At 41.1% G+C, this 22,608-nt stretch overlaps 2 protein-coding genes across 4 annotated transcripts in view; both read right to left on the reverse strand.

Annotated features, from left to right (window-relative positions):
- map4k2 (mitogen-activated protein kinase kinase kinase kinase 2) overlaps positions 1 to 20,127 on the reverse strand; it is a 31,418-nt gene extending 11,291 nt beyond the window's left edge. For all 3 annotated transcript variants that reach the window (XM_071546364.1, XM_071546363.1, XM_071546362.1), the window contains exons 1-13: positions 19,835 to 20,127; positions 12,919 to 12,976; positions 12,223 to 12,313; positions 11,739 to 11,803; positions 10,631 to 10,686; positions 9,484 to 9,531; positions 9,292 to 9,334; positions 9,065 to 9,137; positions 8,752 to 8,883; positions 7,867 to 7,929; positions 6,814 to 6,895; positions 5,491 to 5,604; positions 4,440 to 4,518 (exon numbers count right to left, since the gene is read on the reverse strand). In XM_071546364.1, coding sequence (XP_071402465.1) covers positions 4,440 to 4,518; positions 5,491 to 5,604; positions 6,814 to 6,895; positions 7,867 to 7,929; positions 8,752 to 8,883; positions 9,065 to 9,137; positions 9,292 to 9,334; positions 9,484 to 9,531; positions 10,631 to 10,686; positions 11,739 to 11,803; positions 12,223 to 12,313; positions 12,919 to 12,976; positions 19,835 to 19,927 — 997 coding nt within the window. In that variant the 5' untranslated portion in view covers positions 19,928 to 20,127. The remainder of the gene's footprint in view (positions 1 to 4,439; positions 4,519 to 5,490; positions 5,605 to 6,813; positions 6,896 to 7,866; positions 7,930 to 8,751; positions 8,884 to 9,064; positions 9,138 to 9,291; positions 9,335 to 9,483; positions 9,532 to 10,630; positions 10,687 to 11,738; positions 11,804 to 12,222; positions 12,314 to 12,918; positions 12,977 to 19,834) is intronic.
- A 782-nt stretch (positions 20,128 to 20,909) lies between these two features.
- LOC139666985 (menin-like) lies at positions 20,910 to 22,402 on the reverse strand (the record flags this gene model as incomplete). The annotated part of the gene is made up of 1 exon (XM_071546349.1): positions 20,910 to 22,402. A coding segment is annotated over one exon (585 nt), but the record flags the coding sequence as incomplete, so codon positions are not given.
- Positions 22,403 to 22,608: the final 206 nt, after the last annotated feature.

Genomic DNA, 22,608 nt, shown 5'->3' on the forward strand with positions numbered 1-22,608 from the left:
TCCATTACAGACTGCAAATTTTAAAGGCTCGCCATAAGCTTTGCATCAGAAACTGGCTAATTTACACACAACAAGTGACGGAAATGAGGTTTGGGCAAGTCAGTGAATGTCATCAGATCCAGACCGATGGCCTTGGCCTACAGTTCTGGAAACACTATTAGAGTGAGTGACTATGTTGGTGAAGAAAAGGGGGATGATCTGTACAGAAACCACCACTAGCATGTCCTTAAAGTGTGGTTGATTCATGCTTTACTTTCTTTTTGTACTTTATTTTGCAAGTTTTAATTAATTTAAAGGAAATTTCCACTGTAAAAATAAGTGTCTTTAACACTTAAAAAACAGCTATTGGTGATGTACTTTCCATTTTGTTGTTTGGTGGTGTATTATTTTTTTTCCTGTGGATAGCTGGTCAAACTACGGAAGCGTAATGCATTCACTTGAGAGAAAAAAAATGAATTAACAAGATAATTATCTCAGAATTCTGAGAAAAGTTTTCATAGAAAAAAAAATATTCTGCTCTGTTTTTCTGAATTGATGAGATATCTCAAAATCCCAAGAGAAGCTCTCATTCCTAGTTGAGAGCTCGATTTCATGGAAGGAAACATGTCCCACCTGTTTAGTTTAATCCAGTTTTATTTTGCTTTTGGTTTGAAACATTGGGATTTTGAGGTATCTCGTTAATTCAGAAAAACAGAGCAGAATTTTTTTTTCCATGAAAACTTTTCTCAGAATTCTGAGATAATTATCTCGTTAAATCAGAAAAACAAGTGAATGCATTACGCTTCCGTATCAAACACCTGATGTCACGGTGAAATATTTCCAATGCAGCTGCAATGGAGCTTGTTAGCAGGAAATGTTTCAGCTATCTAAAACATCAACGGTAAACCTGAGTCCCTCAGAATCAAAGAGCGAAAGCTTCTTTCTAGAGCCGCCATTTTGCACCAAAGTTCAACAATTATACAGAGAGAAATCCGTAGTAGAGGAGGCAGCAATACCAACAGGAGCCTCAATAGTCCATAATGTAATGCAGCCATGCTATCTTGCAATGCATTTCTAAGGTGATGGAAAAACTTGTGAATAGACAGCTGACTGAATATCTTGATGTCTACAGTGTTCTCTTTGGTTTTCCAAACAATGCTGTGTAGGTATTTTTATTGACCTGGCTAAAGCATTTGATACTGTATGGCCACTCCATTCTTGTTGACAGACTTGGCAGCATTTGGGTCGCAAACCACCCCCTCGCCTGGTTCTCCAACTATCCCTCTGGTAGAACTCAGTGTTAAAGCTCAGTATCTATAGTCTCAGCCCTTGCCTGTCACCAAGGGAGTACCACAAGGCTCCATCCTCGGCCCCACACTATTCTCAATCTACATCAATCATATTGCGCATGCGGCCGGTGACTTGTTTACCCATCCAGATGACACAATCTTGTACTTGGTTGGTTCCCTACTACAATCATCTCAAAGCAACTTTATTGCTCTCTAGATGGCCCTCTCTCTGAACCTGGTGTTAAATACTGTGGTTTGGGGGAAAAATGTGATACTCTCTGGCACTATCATGACCACTGATGGTTCAGTTCAGTCATCTCACACATATCTGGGAATTTGGTTAGATATTACCCTCTCCTTCTCCCAACACATAAACAAAAGTCAAAGCAAAACTTTCAAAGTCAAAGTTAGGCTACAAAAAGCAAAGCTTTTTGTAGCGTAACTGTTCCTCCAAGACTCTTCCAAACTCACCATCATACAAATCATCACCATGTTAGATTGTGGTGATGTTATTTATAGGTTTGCAGGCAAGGGTGCTCTTGAGTGGCCTGATGTTTTGTACCACTCTGCAATCAAGTTGTCACCAATGCACAGAACAAAACTGTCCTTGGTCTGACACCCCCCTATCTGAAAAATGTGGTACAAATCTCATCAGCTTCCCGTAACACTGGGTCTTCCTGTCACATCCTGCTAAATGTCCCCAGAGCAAGAACCTCCCTTAGCCACTCCTCATTCCAGTCCACTGGAATGAGTTTCAAAAGACCATTCCATCTATCTCTCTCTCTGCCTTCAGAGAAATAGAATGGCACACACATATCTGTTTTTCAGCAAAATGACAACTTCAACTTCTCTACCAATGTTTTTGCTGCATGTTTTTGTTGCATTGCTGTTTTTATTGTGTGTTCTGTTGCCTTCTGCAAACTAAATCCTTTTGCCTGTTGCCAGGCTGTCAGCTGAAAATAAGTTGATTGATTGCCTGGTTAAAAAAACGAAACAAAAAAAAACGTGTCTTTTGGGGCGACTCTCGCTTATTTTTTTTAAACTGGAAAAACTCTCACTATCATGCTCTTACTATGCAATCGCTATTGATTTCGATGTTGCTCTCTCTCACTGAATTGATGTAGAAGTAGACAAGGCAGGCTGAGGGAAAGTAAGTACACCAAAAAAGTAATTTACAAAATAAAATAACTCCTAGAAAGCATTGAACATCACAGATTGATGATACATAACAGTGTGAGAGGAAATTCTGCCATCCATTGCATGGGAAAGATCATATTTAATAACATGGTAACACTTTACAATAAGGGTCACTAAGTTAATGCTTATTAAGCATTAACTAACCCTCAATTAACAGTTAACTAATGTGTCTGGTAATCAGTTAGTAATGGTGTTCATGTTAACTAAGGTATTAATTTATACATTATTTAATAGTCATCTTTATAAACTATTAAATAATGTATAAATTAATACTTTAGTTAACATGAACACCATTAGTAAATTACACATTATTTAACTGTTAATTAAGGGTTAGTTAATGCTTATTAAGCATTTTAACTAACCCTTATTAAGCAATAACTAACACTTATTAAGCATTAACTAACCCTTAACTTAGTGACCCTTATTGTAAAGTGTTACTAATTACATTATGTTTTTGTAACTCAGTAACCTTTACTCTGAGGACATTTTAAATGAGCTGCTTTTTACTTTTTCTTGCGTAAATTATTATGCCAGTAATTTTACTTTTCCTTAAAGTAATAATCCATTACATTTTTATATAAAAACATTAAAAGTCTGTTTTCCTACTCTCTCACACACACAACACAATAGTCATTCAACCTACAGCCAGTTAATGAAAGCTTCAGCTTCTGGCGCACAGGAAGTGATGTGTTTTACATTTCCGGTTTGTTTGGGATAAACAGAAGAAGAACTGGGTAGTTAGCATGAGCAGTGATAGCCACCATGGCTGAACAGACAAAGAAAAGAGAAACTCAAACTGCATCAACAGAAAATCAAAGCTCCGCCCACACTGTTTGATTGACAGCGCTCAGCACCAAAGATGGAGACAAAATATGAGGAACTCACGGATTACCACTAGAAGCAAACTTTCGGCAACAGCACTTCTACTTAAGAGGGATATTTTGGTACTTGTTTGTACAGTTTTGTCTTTAATAAACTGTGAACAGTAATATGTCTGTGACTCCTGAGACCATTGTATATACGAGTCCTTGGGGTTGGGTATTGTGTGTTTCTGACTGTATGCACGCATGTCTAAATATATGTCGTTTGTCCTTGCTGAAGAGTGGCTTCATTGTCCATTAAAACCCCCCTTGTATTCAATGCTGTAATCTCCAGAATATGAATCGGGACAATAGATTCTCAGTCACTGCCCTCATTCTGTAACCCGTCCATACATGTGGGCTAGAGGCCACGTCAGAGGATGGCAGTGAGAACATGCCATTGGCGTGTGCTGGACAGTGGCACTTCTATGCGCTTCTATGGGCTTGAGTGACTTCATGCCGCTGCAATGTCAATGGGCTTCTTGTGGTTGAAGACTCAGGGGTTGCTCTGGTGCGATCGGCTTGTCTTCACACTCTGCGTGGTACCATACTGTACATCAGCCTGGTGTCGACCTCAACTTCCCTTATATATTTATAGACACACTTACATGTGGTTTGCACGGCACAGGCACGATACACGTGCGACAGGGTTTGACCTGTTGAAGGCCGATATTGACACTGGTATGTTTGGATTGAAGCTGCTGGTAGACGATATTTTGTGCCGATATTCTATATCTTTAAACCATTTTTATGCCGAAAAATACAAGAATTCAGTGTTTCCTGGAGAATGTATTCTTGTCAGGGGTGAAAAAGCATCTGAAACAGCATTTAGGCCATCATGGTACCATAAAATTCTCCATTGAAACATAGGATAATACTACTACTGCTATTACTACTGCTACTAGAACACACTGAGACAAAGAAAAATGACTAGAAATATGTGCATTATGAAAATATTAAAAAAAAAAAAGACCTGGAACAGCTGATTAGCAGAATACTTGCAAGGTCTGCATATGGAGGTGGGCTTATTCATGGAAGGACCACTGCATAGTGATTCATCGTGACTGTGTTTGACTGTGTGTGTGTGTGTGTGTGTGTGTGTGTGTGTGCTCACATTGTTCCTCAGACAAGGTCCTCTCTACAGGCAGGTGCTTCCCTGCTGACTGGATCTTGTCAGGAGCCGCTTCCCCAATCTGTTAACATAACACGTAGGTGACACACCAGTAATAACATTACACACTGTGAAAAGGACATGGGCTGAACCCGAAACACTTAATCTGTTTTTCTATCCAGCTTGTCTTTCTGTATAGTTTGATCTGACTGTCCAGGGTGGGGTCAAATTGTGTTTGAGCTGCCTAGAGTGCCACATGGGTAGTACAATATTAAATAAATTAAAAAACAATCATATTATGATTAGTAGTAGTATAGTATTGGTAGTACTACACACTTTCCTTTGTAAATCTTCTGTGTGCTGTGCTCTTTTAAATTGTGTTGATTCTTTTATTTTATTTTAATGGTTTTACTTCGTTAACCCTCTGTTACTGTGCTCTTTTAAATTGTGTGGTTTCTGTTTTACTCTCATTTCATTTTTATTGTAATTTGTTTTAATCTTGTAAAGCACTTTGTAACTTGTGTTAAAAAAAAGTGCTCTATAAATAAAGTTTATTATTATTAGTAGTAGTAGTTATAGTAGTCATAGTAGTAGTTATTATAGTTATAGCAGTAGTGGTAGTAGTAGTAGTAGGATTAGTATTGGTAATTATAGTAGTAGTAGTATTACTGATAGTATGACTGCTAATGTTAAATAGTAAAATGGTTAACGCTTAAAAATGGACTAACTTCATCTTTATTAACTTTATCGCATCAGGACAAGTTTTCAATTACACAAAGATATATTAAAACAACTCTCAAATACTTTATATTGATTGTCTTTTAAACTTTCTGGAGCTCAATGTATCCCATCTGATACACCAAGCAGGTTAAAACAAGCACTAAGAATAAAAAAAAGTATTTGACCTAGATCTTGGATTGACACTAAAATCTTAATCATCTATTTATCAGTCTGTCCACTCCTCCCTGTCCTGTCCTGTCCTGTCCTGTCCTGTCCTGTCCTGTCCTGTCCTGTACTGGTTCCTGGTCCTGTCCCGGTGTCCCCCAGTACTGACCTCCAGCTCGTTGTCGTCCATGCTGTGCGTGGCGGCGTGGAGGTCGGGGTTGTTGGCCATGTCCAGCAGCTCGATGACCAGGTTGCGGGTCAGCAGCTGGGTCACAAACGGATGCTAGAGGAGGAGGAGGGCGAAGAACACCACCTTGAAACAATGTTGATCTCATAGAGTCGTGTAATGATGATCTGATCTCAGACCCCACTGGTGCAATTTTGACGAAAGCTGGCACTGTGTTCTGGTGTTTAAAAAATGATACTGATTGGCCTGATGGAGACGCTATAATTAAAGATCAAAATTTCGGTCTTTGAAAGGCCATAATTGCTACACCACTGGTCCCATTTTGATGAAACTTGGAGGGATGATGCATCTTGTTACCGAATGGCCCAATCGGTGCCTGCATCATTTGTGAGGCACGACATGTTTACTTGTTTAACTATGTGTCTAAAAGGCAAAAGCAAAATGTAATTGTCCTCTCAAGCGTGACATAATTTTTCAACCCAAATAAGGGATTTCGGATCCCACCCCCTTTCAGTCAAATGAGAAAATGACTGCCTTTAATTACGTCCAGCACTAATATCGACTACTGTTGCTTTCGAGGGTTCCTCTGTCATGCATTTCTTTATTTGTTGAGGTGGATTCTGATGGATTTTGGAAGCTGCAATGACAATTTTTTTTTTTTTTTTTAAATCGCTGGCCATACTTAGCTTAGCATTCCAGCATTTTATGGCTTTGTGAAATAGTTAATAACTTTGTCTTATGCAATTTCTACTGACAATATTTCACCCATTTTAAGAACAGAATGATCGGCAAACGGGACACAAAAATCCCATTAATTCCATCCCATACACGGAAAAAATGGATCCGGATATAATCCAAAAGCCCCAACAACAACACTTGAGAGGACAAAACATGGTTGTCGCCTAGAGGTTAGAGAAGCAGGCTTGTGACCGGAAGGTGGCTGGGGAAAGAAAATGAGCAACACTCTCCCTGAGCAAGGCACTGAACCCCCAGCTGCTAGTGGAGCGGCTCAGTGTCCAACAGCAGAAGCCTGTGGGCAGCTCCCAGTGTGAATGTGTTCAACTGTATGAATGTGAAGCATTCATTTCCACGCTCTCTGGAAAATAACATGGTGCTTAGTCAGCTTTCCCTGGATGAATAAAGGTTAAGTGAAATGTAGAAGACTGTTACTGCATCTATCAGCAGTGCATGTTTGCGTGACACTGCAGGAGAGGAATCAGTACTCCTCCATTGAAGTGAATGGGCTCAATAATGAGGAGCCTTAGGTGCCTCTCATTAATGAGGAGCTATAGAAAGCATGCTAACCTGCAGTAGTGTCTCAGCTGAAGGCCTTTTCCGAGGGTTTTTAATGAGCGCCATCTTCACAAAGCTCTGGAAACTTGCAGACCTGCAGAGAGAGGAAGGCAAGAGGAGAGACAGAGAGTGATGAAGAAGGAATGAATTATAAATCAAGACGAAACTGATCAGGTTAATGGGAAAAATTAGAAATATCACTCAAAAAGTGAATGTATGCAGTACATACATATGTAAACCCTATAGGTAAAGTATTACAGGAAGTTTTTGGGACACTGTCCCATTGGTCAACTTCTTAGTTAAAGTCACAATGATATGACAAAAATGACAAAAATGACTTTTCCACCATATTAGCTAATTTTCCATGCTATAATATACTCCTCTTAAACAAAAAATGACAAAAAATGTAAAAAAAATAATATTTTCTTGTATTTCTCAAACCTGTACACCTGACTAAGATAAGAGATAAGATAAGATAATACTTTATTAATCCCCTTGGGTAAATTCAGCTTAAGTTTGAGTTCAGGCTCATGAAAATAACATTTTTTCACTATAGCCTGTGAAGCTGTAGCTAGCTAATGACATGGAACATTCCAACTAGCTAAACGGCTGCTGGGTAGTTCGGTAATTCTGTTGTTCATAATACGGAATATAATAATACGGAATTAAGCCAAACGAGATGTGTCGATGCTTAGTGCAACATACTATTTCAAAATCAAAACCATATATGCTTTTTAGATCGATTATATGAAGTAACCTCCCATACAGAGAGTCATTTGGGTTGACAGAAATTATGTCAGCTTCCCTATGCTAGTGGCTTACTATTACATAACATAGTGTGTGCTAAAGTGTTAGCATGGAGCCTTAAGTGTTAGCATGAAGCCCCAGAGCCAATGATCCACCGGGGACACATGGATGATTTTGGTGTCTACGTTCTTATTAAGTTGACCAAACGGGACAATCCACCAAAAACCTGGTGTATTCCTTTAAAGGAAATTCCTTCAGAGAGGTAAAGAGAGAGTTATGAAGGAGAAAAAAAAGTGAAGCGCAGACAGTTAATCTCACCACTTGGTTTTATCCTTTAGTCTGGGGGGCTGGAAGCTGCTCTTGGACATCAACATCAGCGCTCTGAAACATAGTTTTAAATGTCACCAGACTGGGAAGCCGTCTGAACAGTTTACATACTGTGGCTGTCTGAGGACAAAACGCAAACCAGGCAGCCAAAATGATGATGTTACATAACAAAAGTCTGCTGTTTATGTCTCCACTTTAACGCCATGTAGAGTTTATTAATCTAGAAATATGTTCTGGTCATGATAGTGACTATGAGAATTTCTATACATACACACCTGTACTCTCTGAGCATATGGCTTTCTGTATAGCTGTAATGTGAATGCAATGCACATTTTACACATTCTGTATATATCCTCTAAATTCACATAGCCTTATTTATTTTTTTCATATTCTTCACATTTCTATATATTGCATATATCTTGATAGGTTTACACTTTTTCACCTATTTAATACAGCATATATTTACTTTTAGGAATATTATCATACTGTACACATTTGCATTACATTTTCTTCTTGTCTAAGTATGTCCTACTGCTGTTATCTTGCACACCCTCATGATATTGTAATTCATTTTCATGCTCTTCATTCATAAATACTTAATATTTATGTATAATTGAAAAAGTACTTTTCCTGTATTCTTATTTCTATTGTTATTTGCTACTGCAACGACCCAATTCCCCCACAGGAATCATCAGGAATTTCATCTTATGTTAATTCCTCTGACTAAACAGTCTCTAATCATTGGAACTGTAGCGAACACTCGACTCTCTTTCATCCCTCCATTTCCCAGCTGCCTGTGAGTGTGTGTGTGTGTGTGTGTGTGTGTGTGTGTGTGTGTGTGTGTGTGCGGTGCCCACGCTGCCGGTGCTGACTCACCTCATCGGGTGGAGGTCAAACATGGGCGGCTGGAGCTCGGCCAGCTCGATGGCGGTGATGCCGGCGGCCCAGATGTCGCACAGATGGTTGTACCCGCCCTTCTTCTCCACCGCCGCCACCTCCGGCGCCATCCTGGACCGACGAGCACCGAAGAGGAGGAGGAGGAGGAGAGGAAAACGTCAGAAAAGGAAATGCACACAGTCTACCCTTAATCTACCCTTCATCTGCAGGGATTTGTACTATAGGAAGAGAGGAAGAAAAAGTATGATTGTGTGTTCAGAGCAGCAGGTGAGTTCACTTCCATCCATCTTACCAGTAAGGAGTTCCTATAAAAGATTTCCGTTTGGCCACAGAGGCACTGATCTCTGCTGCCACGCCAAAGTCAGCTACAGGAGAGAGAGAGAGTGTCATACTGGGGGTGAAATCTAATATAGAAGGCCTATTTTAGCATAAGTGATGAATGCGAGTGAGTGGTCAAATAGGTCTTGCAGATGTGTGTGTGTGTGTGTGTGTGCGTGCGCGATATAGATCACTACTGACCCAGTTTCACATCTCCTCGCTCAGTCAGAAGGATGTTGGCTCCCTGTAGAGAGAGCACACACACACTGATATGGGCTCTAGGTCACAAGCCGTTAGATAACACACACACACTCTGAAATAAGACTCGGTCACTGCCATAATAATGTTTGAGTATATAGTAACGACTTGGCAAAACTAGGAAACTTACTGTACCTTTATGTCTCTGTGCATTTTGCCAGTTTCATGCAGGTGATACAAGCCCTGGAAAAAAAACCAACAGAAACACAATCAGCTGAGAGTGACATTTTTATTTCACCATGCAGATTATGTTCCATCTCGGTTTACTACTTTATTAGTTTATTAAGGATCCCCATTAGTCCCATGAGCTAATGGGCTAATGGGGATAAACAGTCTCTCTGGGATCCACATAAAATATAAATTACAAAACAAGACAAATAGTTAAAACGTCTATAAAATAAAAAAAATCTATTACAACAAAAATAAATTATCATAGAGAGACAAAACAAGTAGTAGTTTGTAGTAGTATTAGTTGCAGTACTAGTGGTCGTAGCATAAGTAGTAGTCGCAGAAGTAGTAGCAGTACTAGAAGTGGAAGTAGTACTAACAGTAGTAATAGTAGCAGTAGTAGTAGTAGTAGTAGTAGTAGCAGTACTAGTGGTAGTAGCAGTACTAATAGTAGTAACAGTAACGGTAGCAGTAGTAGTATTATTAAAAATAAATTAAAAATGAGAGCCAAAAAAAGTATTAAAACAACAAGGAACACAATGATAACCATGTGAACAAAATTAGAACACTAAAAATGAACAAATTTCAGATGGTGATAATTCTGTGATTACGGTTAATTATGGTTTATTATCATTCAGTTTATTTACATAAGGTGCAAAAGTGACCAAAAAGTGAATAAACTAAAGCAAGTGCACAAGAGAAACATTATTCAAACAAGCCAATTGTTTTTGGATCAGTTGGCCTCTTTTGGATTCCACCTTTTTTTAATCAGTGTGTGAGTGTTTGCCTACAATTCAGATGACCCCATAAAACCTTGCAATGGGGATACGGTCACTAATAACACCAGCTGAACTAGTCACTAACAAAATACAGACAAGCAGGCAATGTTCTGCTGTGGACTCACGACTCTGTTATGCTTGTGCAGCATTTACCTCTATATTTAGCGGTCTGGCTAGGTTAAATACTATTTTGCTCTTCTGTGGCTGGAAAAAAAACATAACAAGACTCATTCTCTCAGCACTGTATCTATAGAGACTTCACAATGCGAGAGCAACAAGGACCGTGCACCTCGGCTGGTGACTCTGAGAAGCCCATTAATCCCGAAAAGCCTTACCTGAAGGGTTTCTCTGCACACGTACGCTATCTGTTTCTCCTTTAATGGGCCCGTCACTGTAAGGAAGAGTTTGATTAATAGCCTATACGCTCACAAGCCTATACGCTCACAGGGAGGGTGAACAGGAATGAGCCTACAGGTACATTTCTAAAAATAGAGTACAATTGGCTCCTCGGAGTTAAAGGTGCGCCATGTAGCATTTTTTAAACATCAGTATATCATTGTCAAATTAATGGTGAGACCTTGCTGTAATTACCGTGAACAAATGAGACCGTGGTGGTACTGTCAGTGCTTGTGTTTCTCAAATTTTGCTTTTCTTTAGTCTTTCAGTCTTCCGTACAGATCGATGGATGGATAGTCTTAGATTCTCAAAAAGTCTTTGTCTTTACTGAAGAGGATAAACATGTTGGAAGTGATTTTTCCATCGGCCTTTCACTCCTTCCACCAACTCTGAAAGCTTAGGCTCCATTTGCAATGGAAGAACAGCGCCCTCTTGCTGTTTTGTGCCGTAAAGCAATTTCCCTTTGTGCTGTAAAGCAGATTTCCCGCCAAAACCCACCCGGTGCCGCACAATGTAAAATGCAGTGTAGAGCAGTGATTCTCAACCTTTTTCATATCAAGGACCCCTAATTTAGTCCACATTAGGGTCACGGACCCCCATTTGATGAGATTTTGTCTCTCGGACTCATATCTGACAATATTTTTATTGTTAGATATGATTTTGTCCAGAATTCCAGGACTATCTTTATTGTAGGCAGAGATAACAGTGAGACTACGATCAAAACAGCCATTCTTCTACATTCTCTAATTGTGTTCACAAATAATGGTGACGTTTAAAAATTCATCAGTTTGCTGGGGACCCCTTGGAACCCCCTCAAGGACCCCTGGCGGTCCCCGGACCCCATGTTGAGAACCACTGGTGTAGAGGCCGTTAGAGGCTGCCAATCTTCTTGGTGATGGTCCTGCTTGTTTATGGTCATCACACTACTATTATACTAATGTCTCCAATTTAATGAGGTAATGATTTATTGATGTTAATATTGATACATACAGCACCTTTAAAATGCGTTGAAGATCATGGATGTTTAATATTTATTTATATTTTTACCTTGGTACATGTCCTGCAGTGACCCTCCACCGCAGTACTCCATGCAGATCCATAACTTGGTGTTCCTGGGGAGGGAGATACACAACTTTTTATCTTTCTGTTTGACATGTGCTCTGCTTATTCTCCAGGTTGAAGAAGTTCCCATCCAAATTTTTGTTTATCATTTTTTTTGGAGGGATTGTGAGAGAACTGATTGTGCAGGAGTAAGGATCTGTGGACTCAAACAACAACAAAGTACCATCCGACCTTGGGTTGGTAGAACAAAACACCGAGGCATTACAAAAGGAGATAGTAAAAAGTAAAAGACAGAGACTGAGCGCATGAGCTGCCCGTGCCAACAATCTCACCACATACTATAAAGAGTGGGAGAGGAATCCAGCATAGTGGGTGGAAGGGGTGTGGGGAGATAAAAGTCAAATTCCACATATTTGAGTCCGAGGAATTCCACACGTCTAAGGCGGACGGGGCTGAAAACATACGGCACCTGTGGTAGCTGCCGAAATAGGCCACGATGTTTTTGTGCTTGCACTCCTTCATCATGGTAATCTCCTGCTGGATGGACGTGATGTCATCACCTGGGCAGACATGCAGTAGTTTAGGGTGTTTTTCTGACACAGTTAGAAAAGGAAAATTATAGACCAGCATGCAGGGTTAGACTAATGTGTGGGTTTTGCTGATGTGGCCGATATTTGCTTTTTTATTAAAAATCTGATCTGGTCCAGTCAGTGTCGTCCACCCCTGATATGATGGATATGATGCAGTTTGATTGATATTGAATTGATTAATACACTGGTTGTCTATGGGGAAGCCCTTAACCTGAAATGATTCTATGATTGATTGGTATGACTGAATATAATACTATCCTGGGTTTCAGTGGAGAGTTTTAGTGTTTCATCATGTAAAAGCTGTTTCGGACACTTTTCCACCCTGACAAGAATACAAATCTGGTGGAAAACAGTGAATACTTGTATTGTATTTAAAAGATATTGAATAGTAGCATAAAATATCAGCCATCCACAATCCAATCCAAATCATTCACTCAAAAATATCGGTATCGGCTGTCAAAAACCCATATCTGTCTGACCCTAGTAGACCCAAAACACATAAAACAACCTATAATAGCTGTGTTGCAAATAACCTATTGTGAGCATGTTGAGTCACGTTTGGACTGTTGACATACCAGGGTCCAGCTTGACAATCTTGATGGCTGCCATTTCAGAGGTCCTGATGTTACGTGCCTGTAGGGGATGAAAGAAATATGAATTTTTCTGTGAGGTCATTCTTATTTTATTTGAGATTTTATTTCATATTTTAGGCCTGTAGCCTCATGCTGCCTACGATAAAGGTGGGCTGCGTGAAAGTAAATGAAAGGACAATAAACGGGTGGGGAGGCACTCTTTCCACAGCAAAATGAGGAATAGGTTAATTTCACTTTTATTTCATTCACTGAATGTTGGCACAGTAAGAGAATGAAGGTTTAAATTTTTGTGGTAACACTTTACAATAAGGGTACATTAATTAAGGGTTGGTTAATGCTTAATAAGCATTAACTAACCCTTAATTAACAGTTAACTAATGTGTCTGGTAATCATTTACTAATGGTGTTCATGTTAACTAAGGTATTAATTTATACATTATTTAATAGTCATCTTTATAAACTATTAAATAATGTATAAATTAATACCTTAGTTAACATGAACACCATTAGTAAATTACACATTAGTTAACTGTTAATTAAGAGTTAGTTAATGCTTATTAAGCATTAACTAACACTTTACTTAGTGACCCTTATGGTAAAGTGTTACCATTTTAGTTTTAGAAACATTTCTCATAGGCTGAGCTGCTCTGGAGGCAGAAATAATCTCATTGGTTGAACCCTAAAAATGTCTGGGAACCTCTGGCCAACAGAATGGCCTCGGATGGTAAATTTAGTACTCAGTAGCCTGTGTTTACAGTGCTGTGACCAGCCATGCACTTCTGTTATAGAAAAAAACATCACACACACACACACACATAGAACAATATTTCCAACACCCTAATGCCTGTTACGACAGATAATGAGGTAGAGGGTTAATATCTTGATGAAACACTGCCAGAAGTCTTGCAAAAGACATATTGTTGTTTCATGTAGAGAGCATCAACCACATTTTTCCAAAGGCAGCTTCTGAACACATGAAGTCCTGGTTTGGAGCTCTGCCGCCTGCCTGCTCCATCAAGATAGCAAAATCTGGGCATCTGTCCAACAGCTCAGTATGCCATGTTGATGATAAAGTATCAGTGATTTGTTTTTGCCTTCTGCCTCACCTTGGCTTTCACCTTGTATTGATTACACAGCATGCGCTAATAGTATTGTGATTGAGAGCTCTTTCCTACTCGGGAGCCCAGACAAGCCCCAGGTCACAAGGTCAGATAGATTCGTGGAAGTGCCACTCACTGAAGAGTTATTTGATTGTGTGATAAAAAGGAGCTTGTTGTCAGGGCTGGAAAGACTACCAAAATATACTACTCAAACAGAAGTATTGTTATGGAAGTTTTACAGAAGTAGAAGAAAAAATACTGGTGTAAAAATCAACTTAGTCCAAGTAAAGTATCAAGTAAAAAGTAGCACATTTAAAATATAGGCCTATACACAGAGTAAATGTTGCTGAGTTACTTTAAAACAAAGACAATGCAAAAAAGACGAGAAGGCATATACTTCAAACTTTAGGTTCTTTTAACAAAGAAAAGTCAGTTTACTTTTTTGTAGGCCAGAGAAATGCCTAACACATTTTAGACTGTGTTGAGCGTTCTTTCAATTAGATTCTGAAGTTGAGTTGTGATCTTTTTTAAATGAAAATGTCCATCCCAAGTATTCAATAACGTTACAATGATTTGTTTCTTTTAGCTATCCAACTAGCTAACCCTAACTGTAGCACACTAGCTAGCCAACAACCAGGCTAACACAAAACAATAACACTGTAGCTGGATGGATGTTAACTAAGCCTGTGATTCTCAACCTTTTTCATATCAAGGACCCTAATTTAGTCCACATTAGGGCCACGGACCCCAATTTGATGAGATTTTGTCTCTCAAACTCAAATCTGAGAATATTTTTATTGTTAGATATGATTTTGTCCAGAACTCCATGACTATCTGTAATGTAGGTAGAGAGATAACAGTGAAACTATGATCAAAACAGTCATTCTTCTACATTATCTAATGCCTTAACATATTGTAAATGAAATAATGGTGAAGTTTAAAAAATCATAAATTTGCTGCGGACCCCCTGGAACCCTCTGAAGGACCCCTGGTGGTCCCCGGACCCCACGTTGAGGACCCCTGAACTAAGCTACTATCATAGATAAATTTGAACATTTAATGTTAGTTAGTTATCTTAACGTTTCCTCCACATGCTTGTGGAAGTTTTATGCATATGTAATTTACGATTAGTTTCTGATGCTATGCTTATGGAGAGCCTACAAAATATGCTGAGAACAAAGTAGCTACAATACTCCAGTGAAAACATAACTAAAAGCTTACTTAAAGCTACTCAAAAAAGCTAAAAGTAAATGTTATTTGTTGCTCTCTTCCGAGGTTGTTGGCAAGACACGTGCAACCATCACAGCCAGGTCACTTGGTCAGGAAAAACCTGTGGCTCAAGTTATTTCACAACAGCAGAGGAGAGATGGTGGTGGATGCCGTGACAAAGCGTCTATGCTATGTTTTTAACTTCCCCCCAATTTTTCCTGGGAACATCAATCATGCCCATTCACCCACTGAAATGACGTCAGACGGGTTACTTTTTCACTCTTGGCATCCACAACAAGCATGGCAGCAGCCAATGGGATACGCAGGTCGGCCTAGACAAAACCTGTGGCTTGGCTGCGTCAACTTCCTGTTTTCTTTCCTGTTATACCACAGGACTTCCTGTGACTAAAGTGACAGTAACGTCTCTGAGATGGCTTTTACGCCTGAAAAAGCCTGAAACAACAGGCACTCAGGGTTACATACAATGGGCGAGTTGGGAGGGGAAGGTTCACCACACTTTGATCATGCGCCCCAAACGGCCTCCGAGTCAGAGATCTGATGGAGTCTCGGGCCTCGGAGTGTAATTTCTTCACAATGAAACCGCCACGTTTTCTATTTGATGCAGATGAAATCATGAGGCATGCTTGGGCTGCGAGCCAAAAGTGATGTTCAGCTGCAGCGATAGCTAACTATAGCGGCGGCAGAAAGAATAGAAGGTTGACGAGACGACAGGAGAAATTGTAGTCTTTCTCTCTTTCCCTAAGCCGGGCGCACACTACACAACTTTTGGCCCAGCTTAGCCGTCAAAGACCGGTTTTTAAGACCTGAGACAAAGTCCCCATGGGTTAGGGTTAGGGTTAGGGTTCCCCATGTCAGTCTTTGTGCTGCTGTCACCGAAGCTCGTGACGATTGAGCGGGTCAACAGAAGTATGAACAACAAACAATACACAGCCTAGCTAGCTATTTTGCTATTATATTACTAGCTAAAATTCACCTCCAACTCTCTCTGCAGAACAACCCATGCTGCCCACAACTCCCCAAACATTCTCTCCTCCAAATTCAGCCTTGTTCTTTTTTATTTTTTTTGTTTTTGGCACAAAGTACACAATGAGTGCTGTGGGCTGTTCTTCCTCCTCAAGCTCCATTTTAGCTCGTCATGTTCCGTGTTTGTTTTGGCGAGACAGCAAGGCATCGAGATCCCTCATGACCAAAATCCAAATGAAGACTCTTTTAATGCGTGACCCACTTTGTCTAGAGTGCTACCTCTGCATCGGCAAGACAAGAATCTATAGGAAACAAGGTAATGTGAGTGGGGCGGATGTCTTAGGTTGTTGACAGTCATGTAGTGTGGACCTGGCTTTAAGTTTTTACCTTACATTAGTGATTCTCTACCATGTGCCGTCGAGGGCCAAGAGTTTGCAGCCATTTCTTTCCAAACCGAACACTACAGCAGCTCATTTCACTGATCAGTTCCTCCTTTCTGGTTGAAGGTGTGTCAAAGGAATAGTTCACCCAAAAATGAAAATTCTGTCATCATCTCCTCCCCCTCATGCCAGTTGAAACACAGGTGAAGTTTGTCCATATAACACACAGGGAGGCTGCAGCACAACTCCATAGCAGCCTTCTCCAAAACAACTGAAGTCAGTGGGGACCAGTTCTTCAGAGTTCCAAAAAGACCTACAGTATATTTACACCATCATTTAGTGCAAATCTTAACTACAGCTGATTGATTTGCAACAAATAATGGTGTATAGGTCTTTCTATTCACAGTGTGATTGTTTGGCTGTTTTTGTTTTGGAGCTCTAAAGAACAGGTCCCCATTGACTTCAGTTGTTTTGGAGAAGGCTGCTACCAAGTTGTGCTGCAGCCTCCCTGTGTGTTATATGGACTAACAAATTTCACCTGTGTTTCATTTGGCATGAGGGTGAGTAGATGATGACAGAGTTTTCATTTTTGGGTGAACTATTCCTTTAAGTGTCAGGTTTTGCCGTCAGAATGCAATGCAGCCACAAGACATGTTGTGCTTTGAGTAAAGACGCGCATGTCTCGCTTTTTTTCATGACTGGAAAAACTCACACTCCCTGCAATCGTTACCGCTCTCTCCGCCTACATGCAAAACCCACAGCTGAAAGCAACGAGTTCAGGCCCCCCTTGAACATCACAGACCGATGGTTTATAACAGCGTAAGAGTATCTGAGAGCGGAGTTTTCCTTTAAATCAGTGAAAAGAGCAACCGTAGTGCGGATTCTCGTGTCTCGATAACACATTTGACCAGCTTTACCTCAGTGTAAGGCCCCCCCCCAAACCACTACTACTCAGTGTTATGAGTAAGTCAGGTGAGAGGGAAGTGAAGAAAGACGTACAAGGAAGTGAAGACTGAGACGAAACCTCAGACTTCATGCTGAGAGTCTCACAGGTTTCTGAGTCAAGTCCTCAGCGGCGTTAACACAAGCTTAGCCTGGACTTTTGAAAGCACACACACACACCTCATCCTGTCCATGGCCTGGTTTCACTGCGTTCACAGCACACTAGATCAAACACACATCACTGCACTTCACTACACTACACTTCACTCACATAGTACAACCATTCCTTCTGCTGATGCAGGGATGTAGGGATGTTTACCCACCTTTTAAGGCTTTTATGAAGCAAATTAGTAGTATACATCATAGTATGTCGTATCAGACTGATGTAAGTTATATGAGGATAAGTTCTTTTAAGGGGAAAAGAGCGTAAATGAATGATTTTCTGAAAATATTACTGACTTTAATTTATGTTGGTGGTTGCTTGCCCTATGATAACTACCAGCTGGAGGTTATTATTATCATTCTTCTCCTTAACGTTATTATTATTACACACACAAAAATTATAATATAGTTTAATTGCATAGCAGCTTTTCAAAAACAAAACTTTAACAGGGCATACGAAAAAAAACAGCAAGCGAAAACAGAAGACAACAAATTTCAGAGAAATCTGACAATAAAGTTCTATCGTATCGTAGCGTATTTTATCGAATTGTATCTTATCGTAGCGTATTGTATCGAATCTAATCTCATAGTAGCGTATCGTAGTGTATCGTACTGTAGCATATCGTATCGTAGCATATCGTATCGAATCTAATCTTATCGTAGCTTATCGTATCGTATTGTAGCATATCGTATCAAATCGTACATTACATAAAAACAGGAGATTACACAAAATTAGCCAATAATAAATACAAACACAGTCCAAGAATTGTTGCAGAATGCCAGTTTATAAAAACGTGGTTTTCAGGGGCGATTTAAAAGAGTGAACTGATCCAACTGGACAGTTTAGGGAGCCGGAGAAGGCTTTGTTTAGTTTACATCACCGACCTGATGTCTAGGACCATCATGGCCACTTGAGGATAGAAACACTAGCCCCTCTTCACTGGCTTTTCCTGCTAATAGCCACGGATCACTATCAATAGAGCAACCACAGGGTCACACACTTGAACCCTGAGCCGTCAGCAGAACAATAGTGGTCTAATGAGTCTCCACTGGAAGCCCACACGCCGTCACATGTCCAGCGGCTTCACCCTTGACTCCTACTGTAGCAGCTCCACCAAGTCCAGCAGCAGAGGTAAGTGGGAGGCGATAATGGGCTATTGTCTGCTAAACAGGGCCGTTTCCCCCATTCACAGCAGGCACACAATATGTCAAAATGCAGCAGCGGCGGTGCAAGGACAGTGCAGAATACCAATATACACAATACCACAGTGAGCCATGAGCTAGATATTGCTCATGTCAATTTGAAAGAGGATCCTCTGGTTAAAGTGGTCATCTGTGAGGTCTTTGTTACGTTTTCGTCTCCGTCTTTGGTGCTCAGCGCTCCTTGCTGTGGTGTTTCTGCACTGCACTTCACCTGTCAATCAAACAGCGTGTCCAGCCACTGTTGGAAGTTGCAGATTTACTTTAAACATCCTGCTGTGGGCTGTGTGTTTGGGGGGCATAAAGAGAGGCACCAACCAATTTCTTGGTGTTGCTGCTGCAGGATGCGTGAGGCACCGGGGCGGGTGAACAGCACAGGATGTTTGCATCCTGAACACACAGCGGCGGAGATGAACACATGAACATGAACGTGTGAAAACCACTGATATAATAGTGTGTGATGCCTTGTATAATACCTGCCTGTTAATAAGGGAAACTGGGCTACTTTAAATGGCTATAGGGTGAAAGGGCTTGGACCCAAAGCTGTATCTAAACCTTAGAAGGCTTTATTACACTTGTAGGCTTTTCTATAAGAGGATTTTAGACAGCATTGGACCATTTTTTGCTTTGCATCTCCTTTGATATTCATCTGTGTGATCTACTTGAGGAAATACAATAAAAAGCCTCTAGAGACAAAGCCTAATGCTTTGAGTCTTGACAAATATCTCAATATCACGCCTTATAAATAACACTGGATGATTAAAAACTCATTCATATAGACCTATTGCTTCAAAAAATACAGCTTCACCTTGATGACAGAAAGTATATGAAGAGAAAAAAAAGACCTAAATGTTATGATGTCTCCACCACAGTGTGGAGCGCAGCAGATCACAGAAAAAAAGGGGAAATGTTCACACTCACCTTGAACACGTCTCCGTACGTGCCGCACCCGACACGGTGAATTAATTCGTAGTCATTCAAGGGGTCCAGGAACGACACCCCGATCGTATCCATGCTTGGAGACACCTATGGGTGCTAACGGGGGGGGAGCCGCGCCAGCTTCTCTAGTCACACATCCCCAGTGTTGTTGTCGGAGGGGAAACCAGCAGCAGCAGCAGCAGACTCTGATTACCTGACTGACTGAACGATCGGAACTAATTGGAGCTGACTAATTGTCGGTGTATCGATCCGGTTGCCAGACACGCAGGGTTCCTCTGTTCTTCACTGACACGCATGGTAGATAGAGGAGCAACTCCGCGCCACTGACACACTACTGTCTGTCTGTCTGTATCCAAATAGAGCCAAGTGCTGCTGGACGATGACGTTGCGCATGAGCAATGACAAGCCACACTGTAAAAAAAAAAATAAAAAAAATCCATATCTCAACAAGTCGGAAATGTTCTGCCGGTTAAGTGGGATGATGTCACTGGGTTTCTCAATATGTTGAAGCCAGGCAGAGACGAGTGTTGAGAAAATAATGCAAGAAAAAATCTTTGATCGAGTGGATTTGCATTGGGGGAAAAAAGTGGAATTATCTCACTATCTTTGGTTTGTACTTGTCGTTTTTTGTACTTGTTTTAAGAAAAGTTCAATTTGAAAAACTCAATAGTTAAGGTGGTTCTCAAATACTTTAATGTCACACAACTAGATAGACACACATTTGAGCCACAGACTCCCATTTGATCAGATTTAGTCCCAGTGATCCATATGGGCTTTTTTAGTTGTTGATTTAGTATTGAACTATATTATATACTGTACATGTGGAGATAGTAGTGGTGAAAGTGAAAAACAGGATTGCATTCCTATACATTCTCTGAGATCATTTCAAGCCAATAGTAAAATTCCACTATTCTTCATTTTGCTGGGACATTTTTTGCAGTGTAAAGCCTCCACTTCAGTTCAAACACCTGTGAACCCAGAGCCTTACTGCCCCCCCCCCCCCCCCCTATGTGTGCCATACAAATGTAGACTCCCATCACATTACATTTTCGTCAGATCTTTATTACTTGCAGATACAAAAAAAACAAACAAACAAAAACACAAGTTATCAAGCAAATACAACGCAGCAGGGCCACCTAAAGTGGTTCCCTTTCAACAGTGCATGGTCTTTCTGGTCTTCTCTAATCATTAGAAATAGGCCTACCTCAGCTATTCTCCAAACTAAAGGCCACCTACATTAGAAAATAACAAAGGCAAAGTAAGGCAACATATAGCTAGCGAGAGATAAGCTGTCGATAGAGCAGAAGTGGACAATGTTACATGGTAACTATCCTAAATAAATCACTTCCAAAGGCTTCAGTCAAACTGATGAGTGGAGGACAAATTGAATGGTTCAGAATGGTACAATGTGGTATTTACACACTTAACACGTAAACAATGTATTCCAAGTGTCATGTTGCTCATAATCCCCATTACTTTGGCTTGCAGAACTTCAAAACATCCACATACATGTCAATGAGAATTCAATAGTTAGGTGTGCAATCGCCTGTCCATTTAAACCACAAATTAAATCATGACTGAATGTTCACAATCAACCGTGAATGAGGCAAAAAGGTACCCAGAGAATAATATCACGGTAATTATTGAATTACGAAGATGAAACGGCCATTACTTCAGTTCAAACTTGATATGCGACGTTCGACTCGACTCGAGATCCATCCGTGCGAGGAAAATATATTGCGAGGAATTTATGAGGCTGATGACTGAAAGGAACTTCTGGATGAAAACACTGGCAAAAAAAAAAAAAACGTTCACAAACAAAAACAAAAAGCGAGGTGGGTGTGTTTTTTTTTCCCCGTGTGTCTGCGTTGCCTTTCACAGTACGATGGAACGACGTCCTACCAAAGTCTTAAACAACTCCTCCTACGACAATCACAAAAAAAAAAAGAAAAAAAAAAAAGAGGGCTAGAGCGATTTGCGCTGCCGCTTCATGAAGGACATGGAGTAATCCCCCGCCGGCGTGCTCTTCTGCCTCTTCATCTGTACCTGCGACTGGGCGGTGAGCTGCAGCTTGATGGCGCTGGAGTTCACCTTGGCCGCGCACAGCAGCCCCTTCATGCCCTTCATCTTTTCGCTCTGAAAGACCACCACCGGGCCGGAGGAGGAGGAGGCGGAGGAGGAGGAAGGCGGGGGGGGCGCCGCCGCCTGCTGCTGGGACGGGGGCGAGGCCGACGGGTCCGGGCTGGGCGACTTGGCTTTCCCGTCGGCGTCTCCGGCCCGCGGGCCCTGGGAGGAGCGGCGGCGACCCCCGACCTCGCCCGCCTTCTTTTGAGGCTGCTGGGCCGGCGGCTGGGTTGGCGGCGAGGCGGAGGCCGGCGGGACGGGGGCGGGGGCGGGAGCGGGGGCGGAGGGGTGGGGGGGGCTCTGCTCGTCCAGCTTGGACTCCCGCCTGGGGCCTCGGCGGCGGCCCTCCCGCGGGTCGTCGCTCGACTGGTCGTCGTCGTCCTGGGACTCCGGCTCCTTGGTGATGATCGACACCTTCTGACGCACCTTTAGAAGCAGACGTGAATAAAGAGATGAGCAGAATGAGCGTGGAACTATATGGTGAAATCAATATCATGATAATCACAAGGATTTTTCTCGATATCAATATATATCACGATATGGTTCATGTATGCAAAATCACGTTAAATAATCAAATGAATGTTCATCTCATTGAATCGAATGGTAATGTTAGGTGTGATGTCAAACAAAAC

This window comes from Centroberyx affinis, unplaced genomic scaffold (assembly GCF_046629955.1).
Source record: "Centroberyx affinis isolate AG114_WGS23_722 - 3 ecotype Tasmania unplaced genomic scaffold, CSIRO-AGI_Caff_v1 ptg005233l_1, whole genome shotgun sequence".
In the NCBI taxonomy this organism is placed as follows: domain Eukaryota; kingdom Metazoa; phylum Chordata; class Actinopteri; order Beryciformes; family Berycidae; genus Centroberyx; species Centroberyx affinis.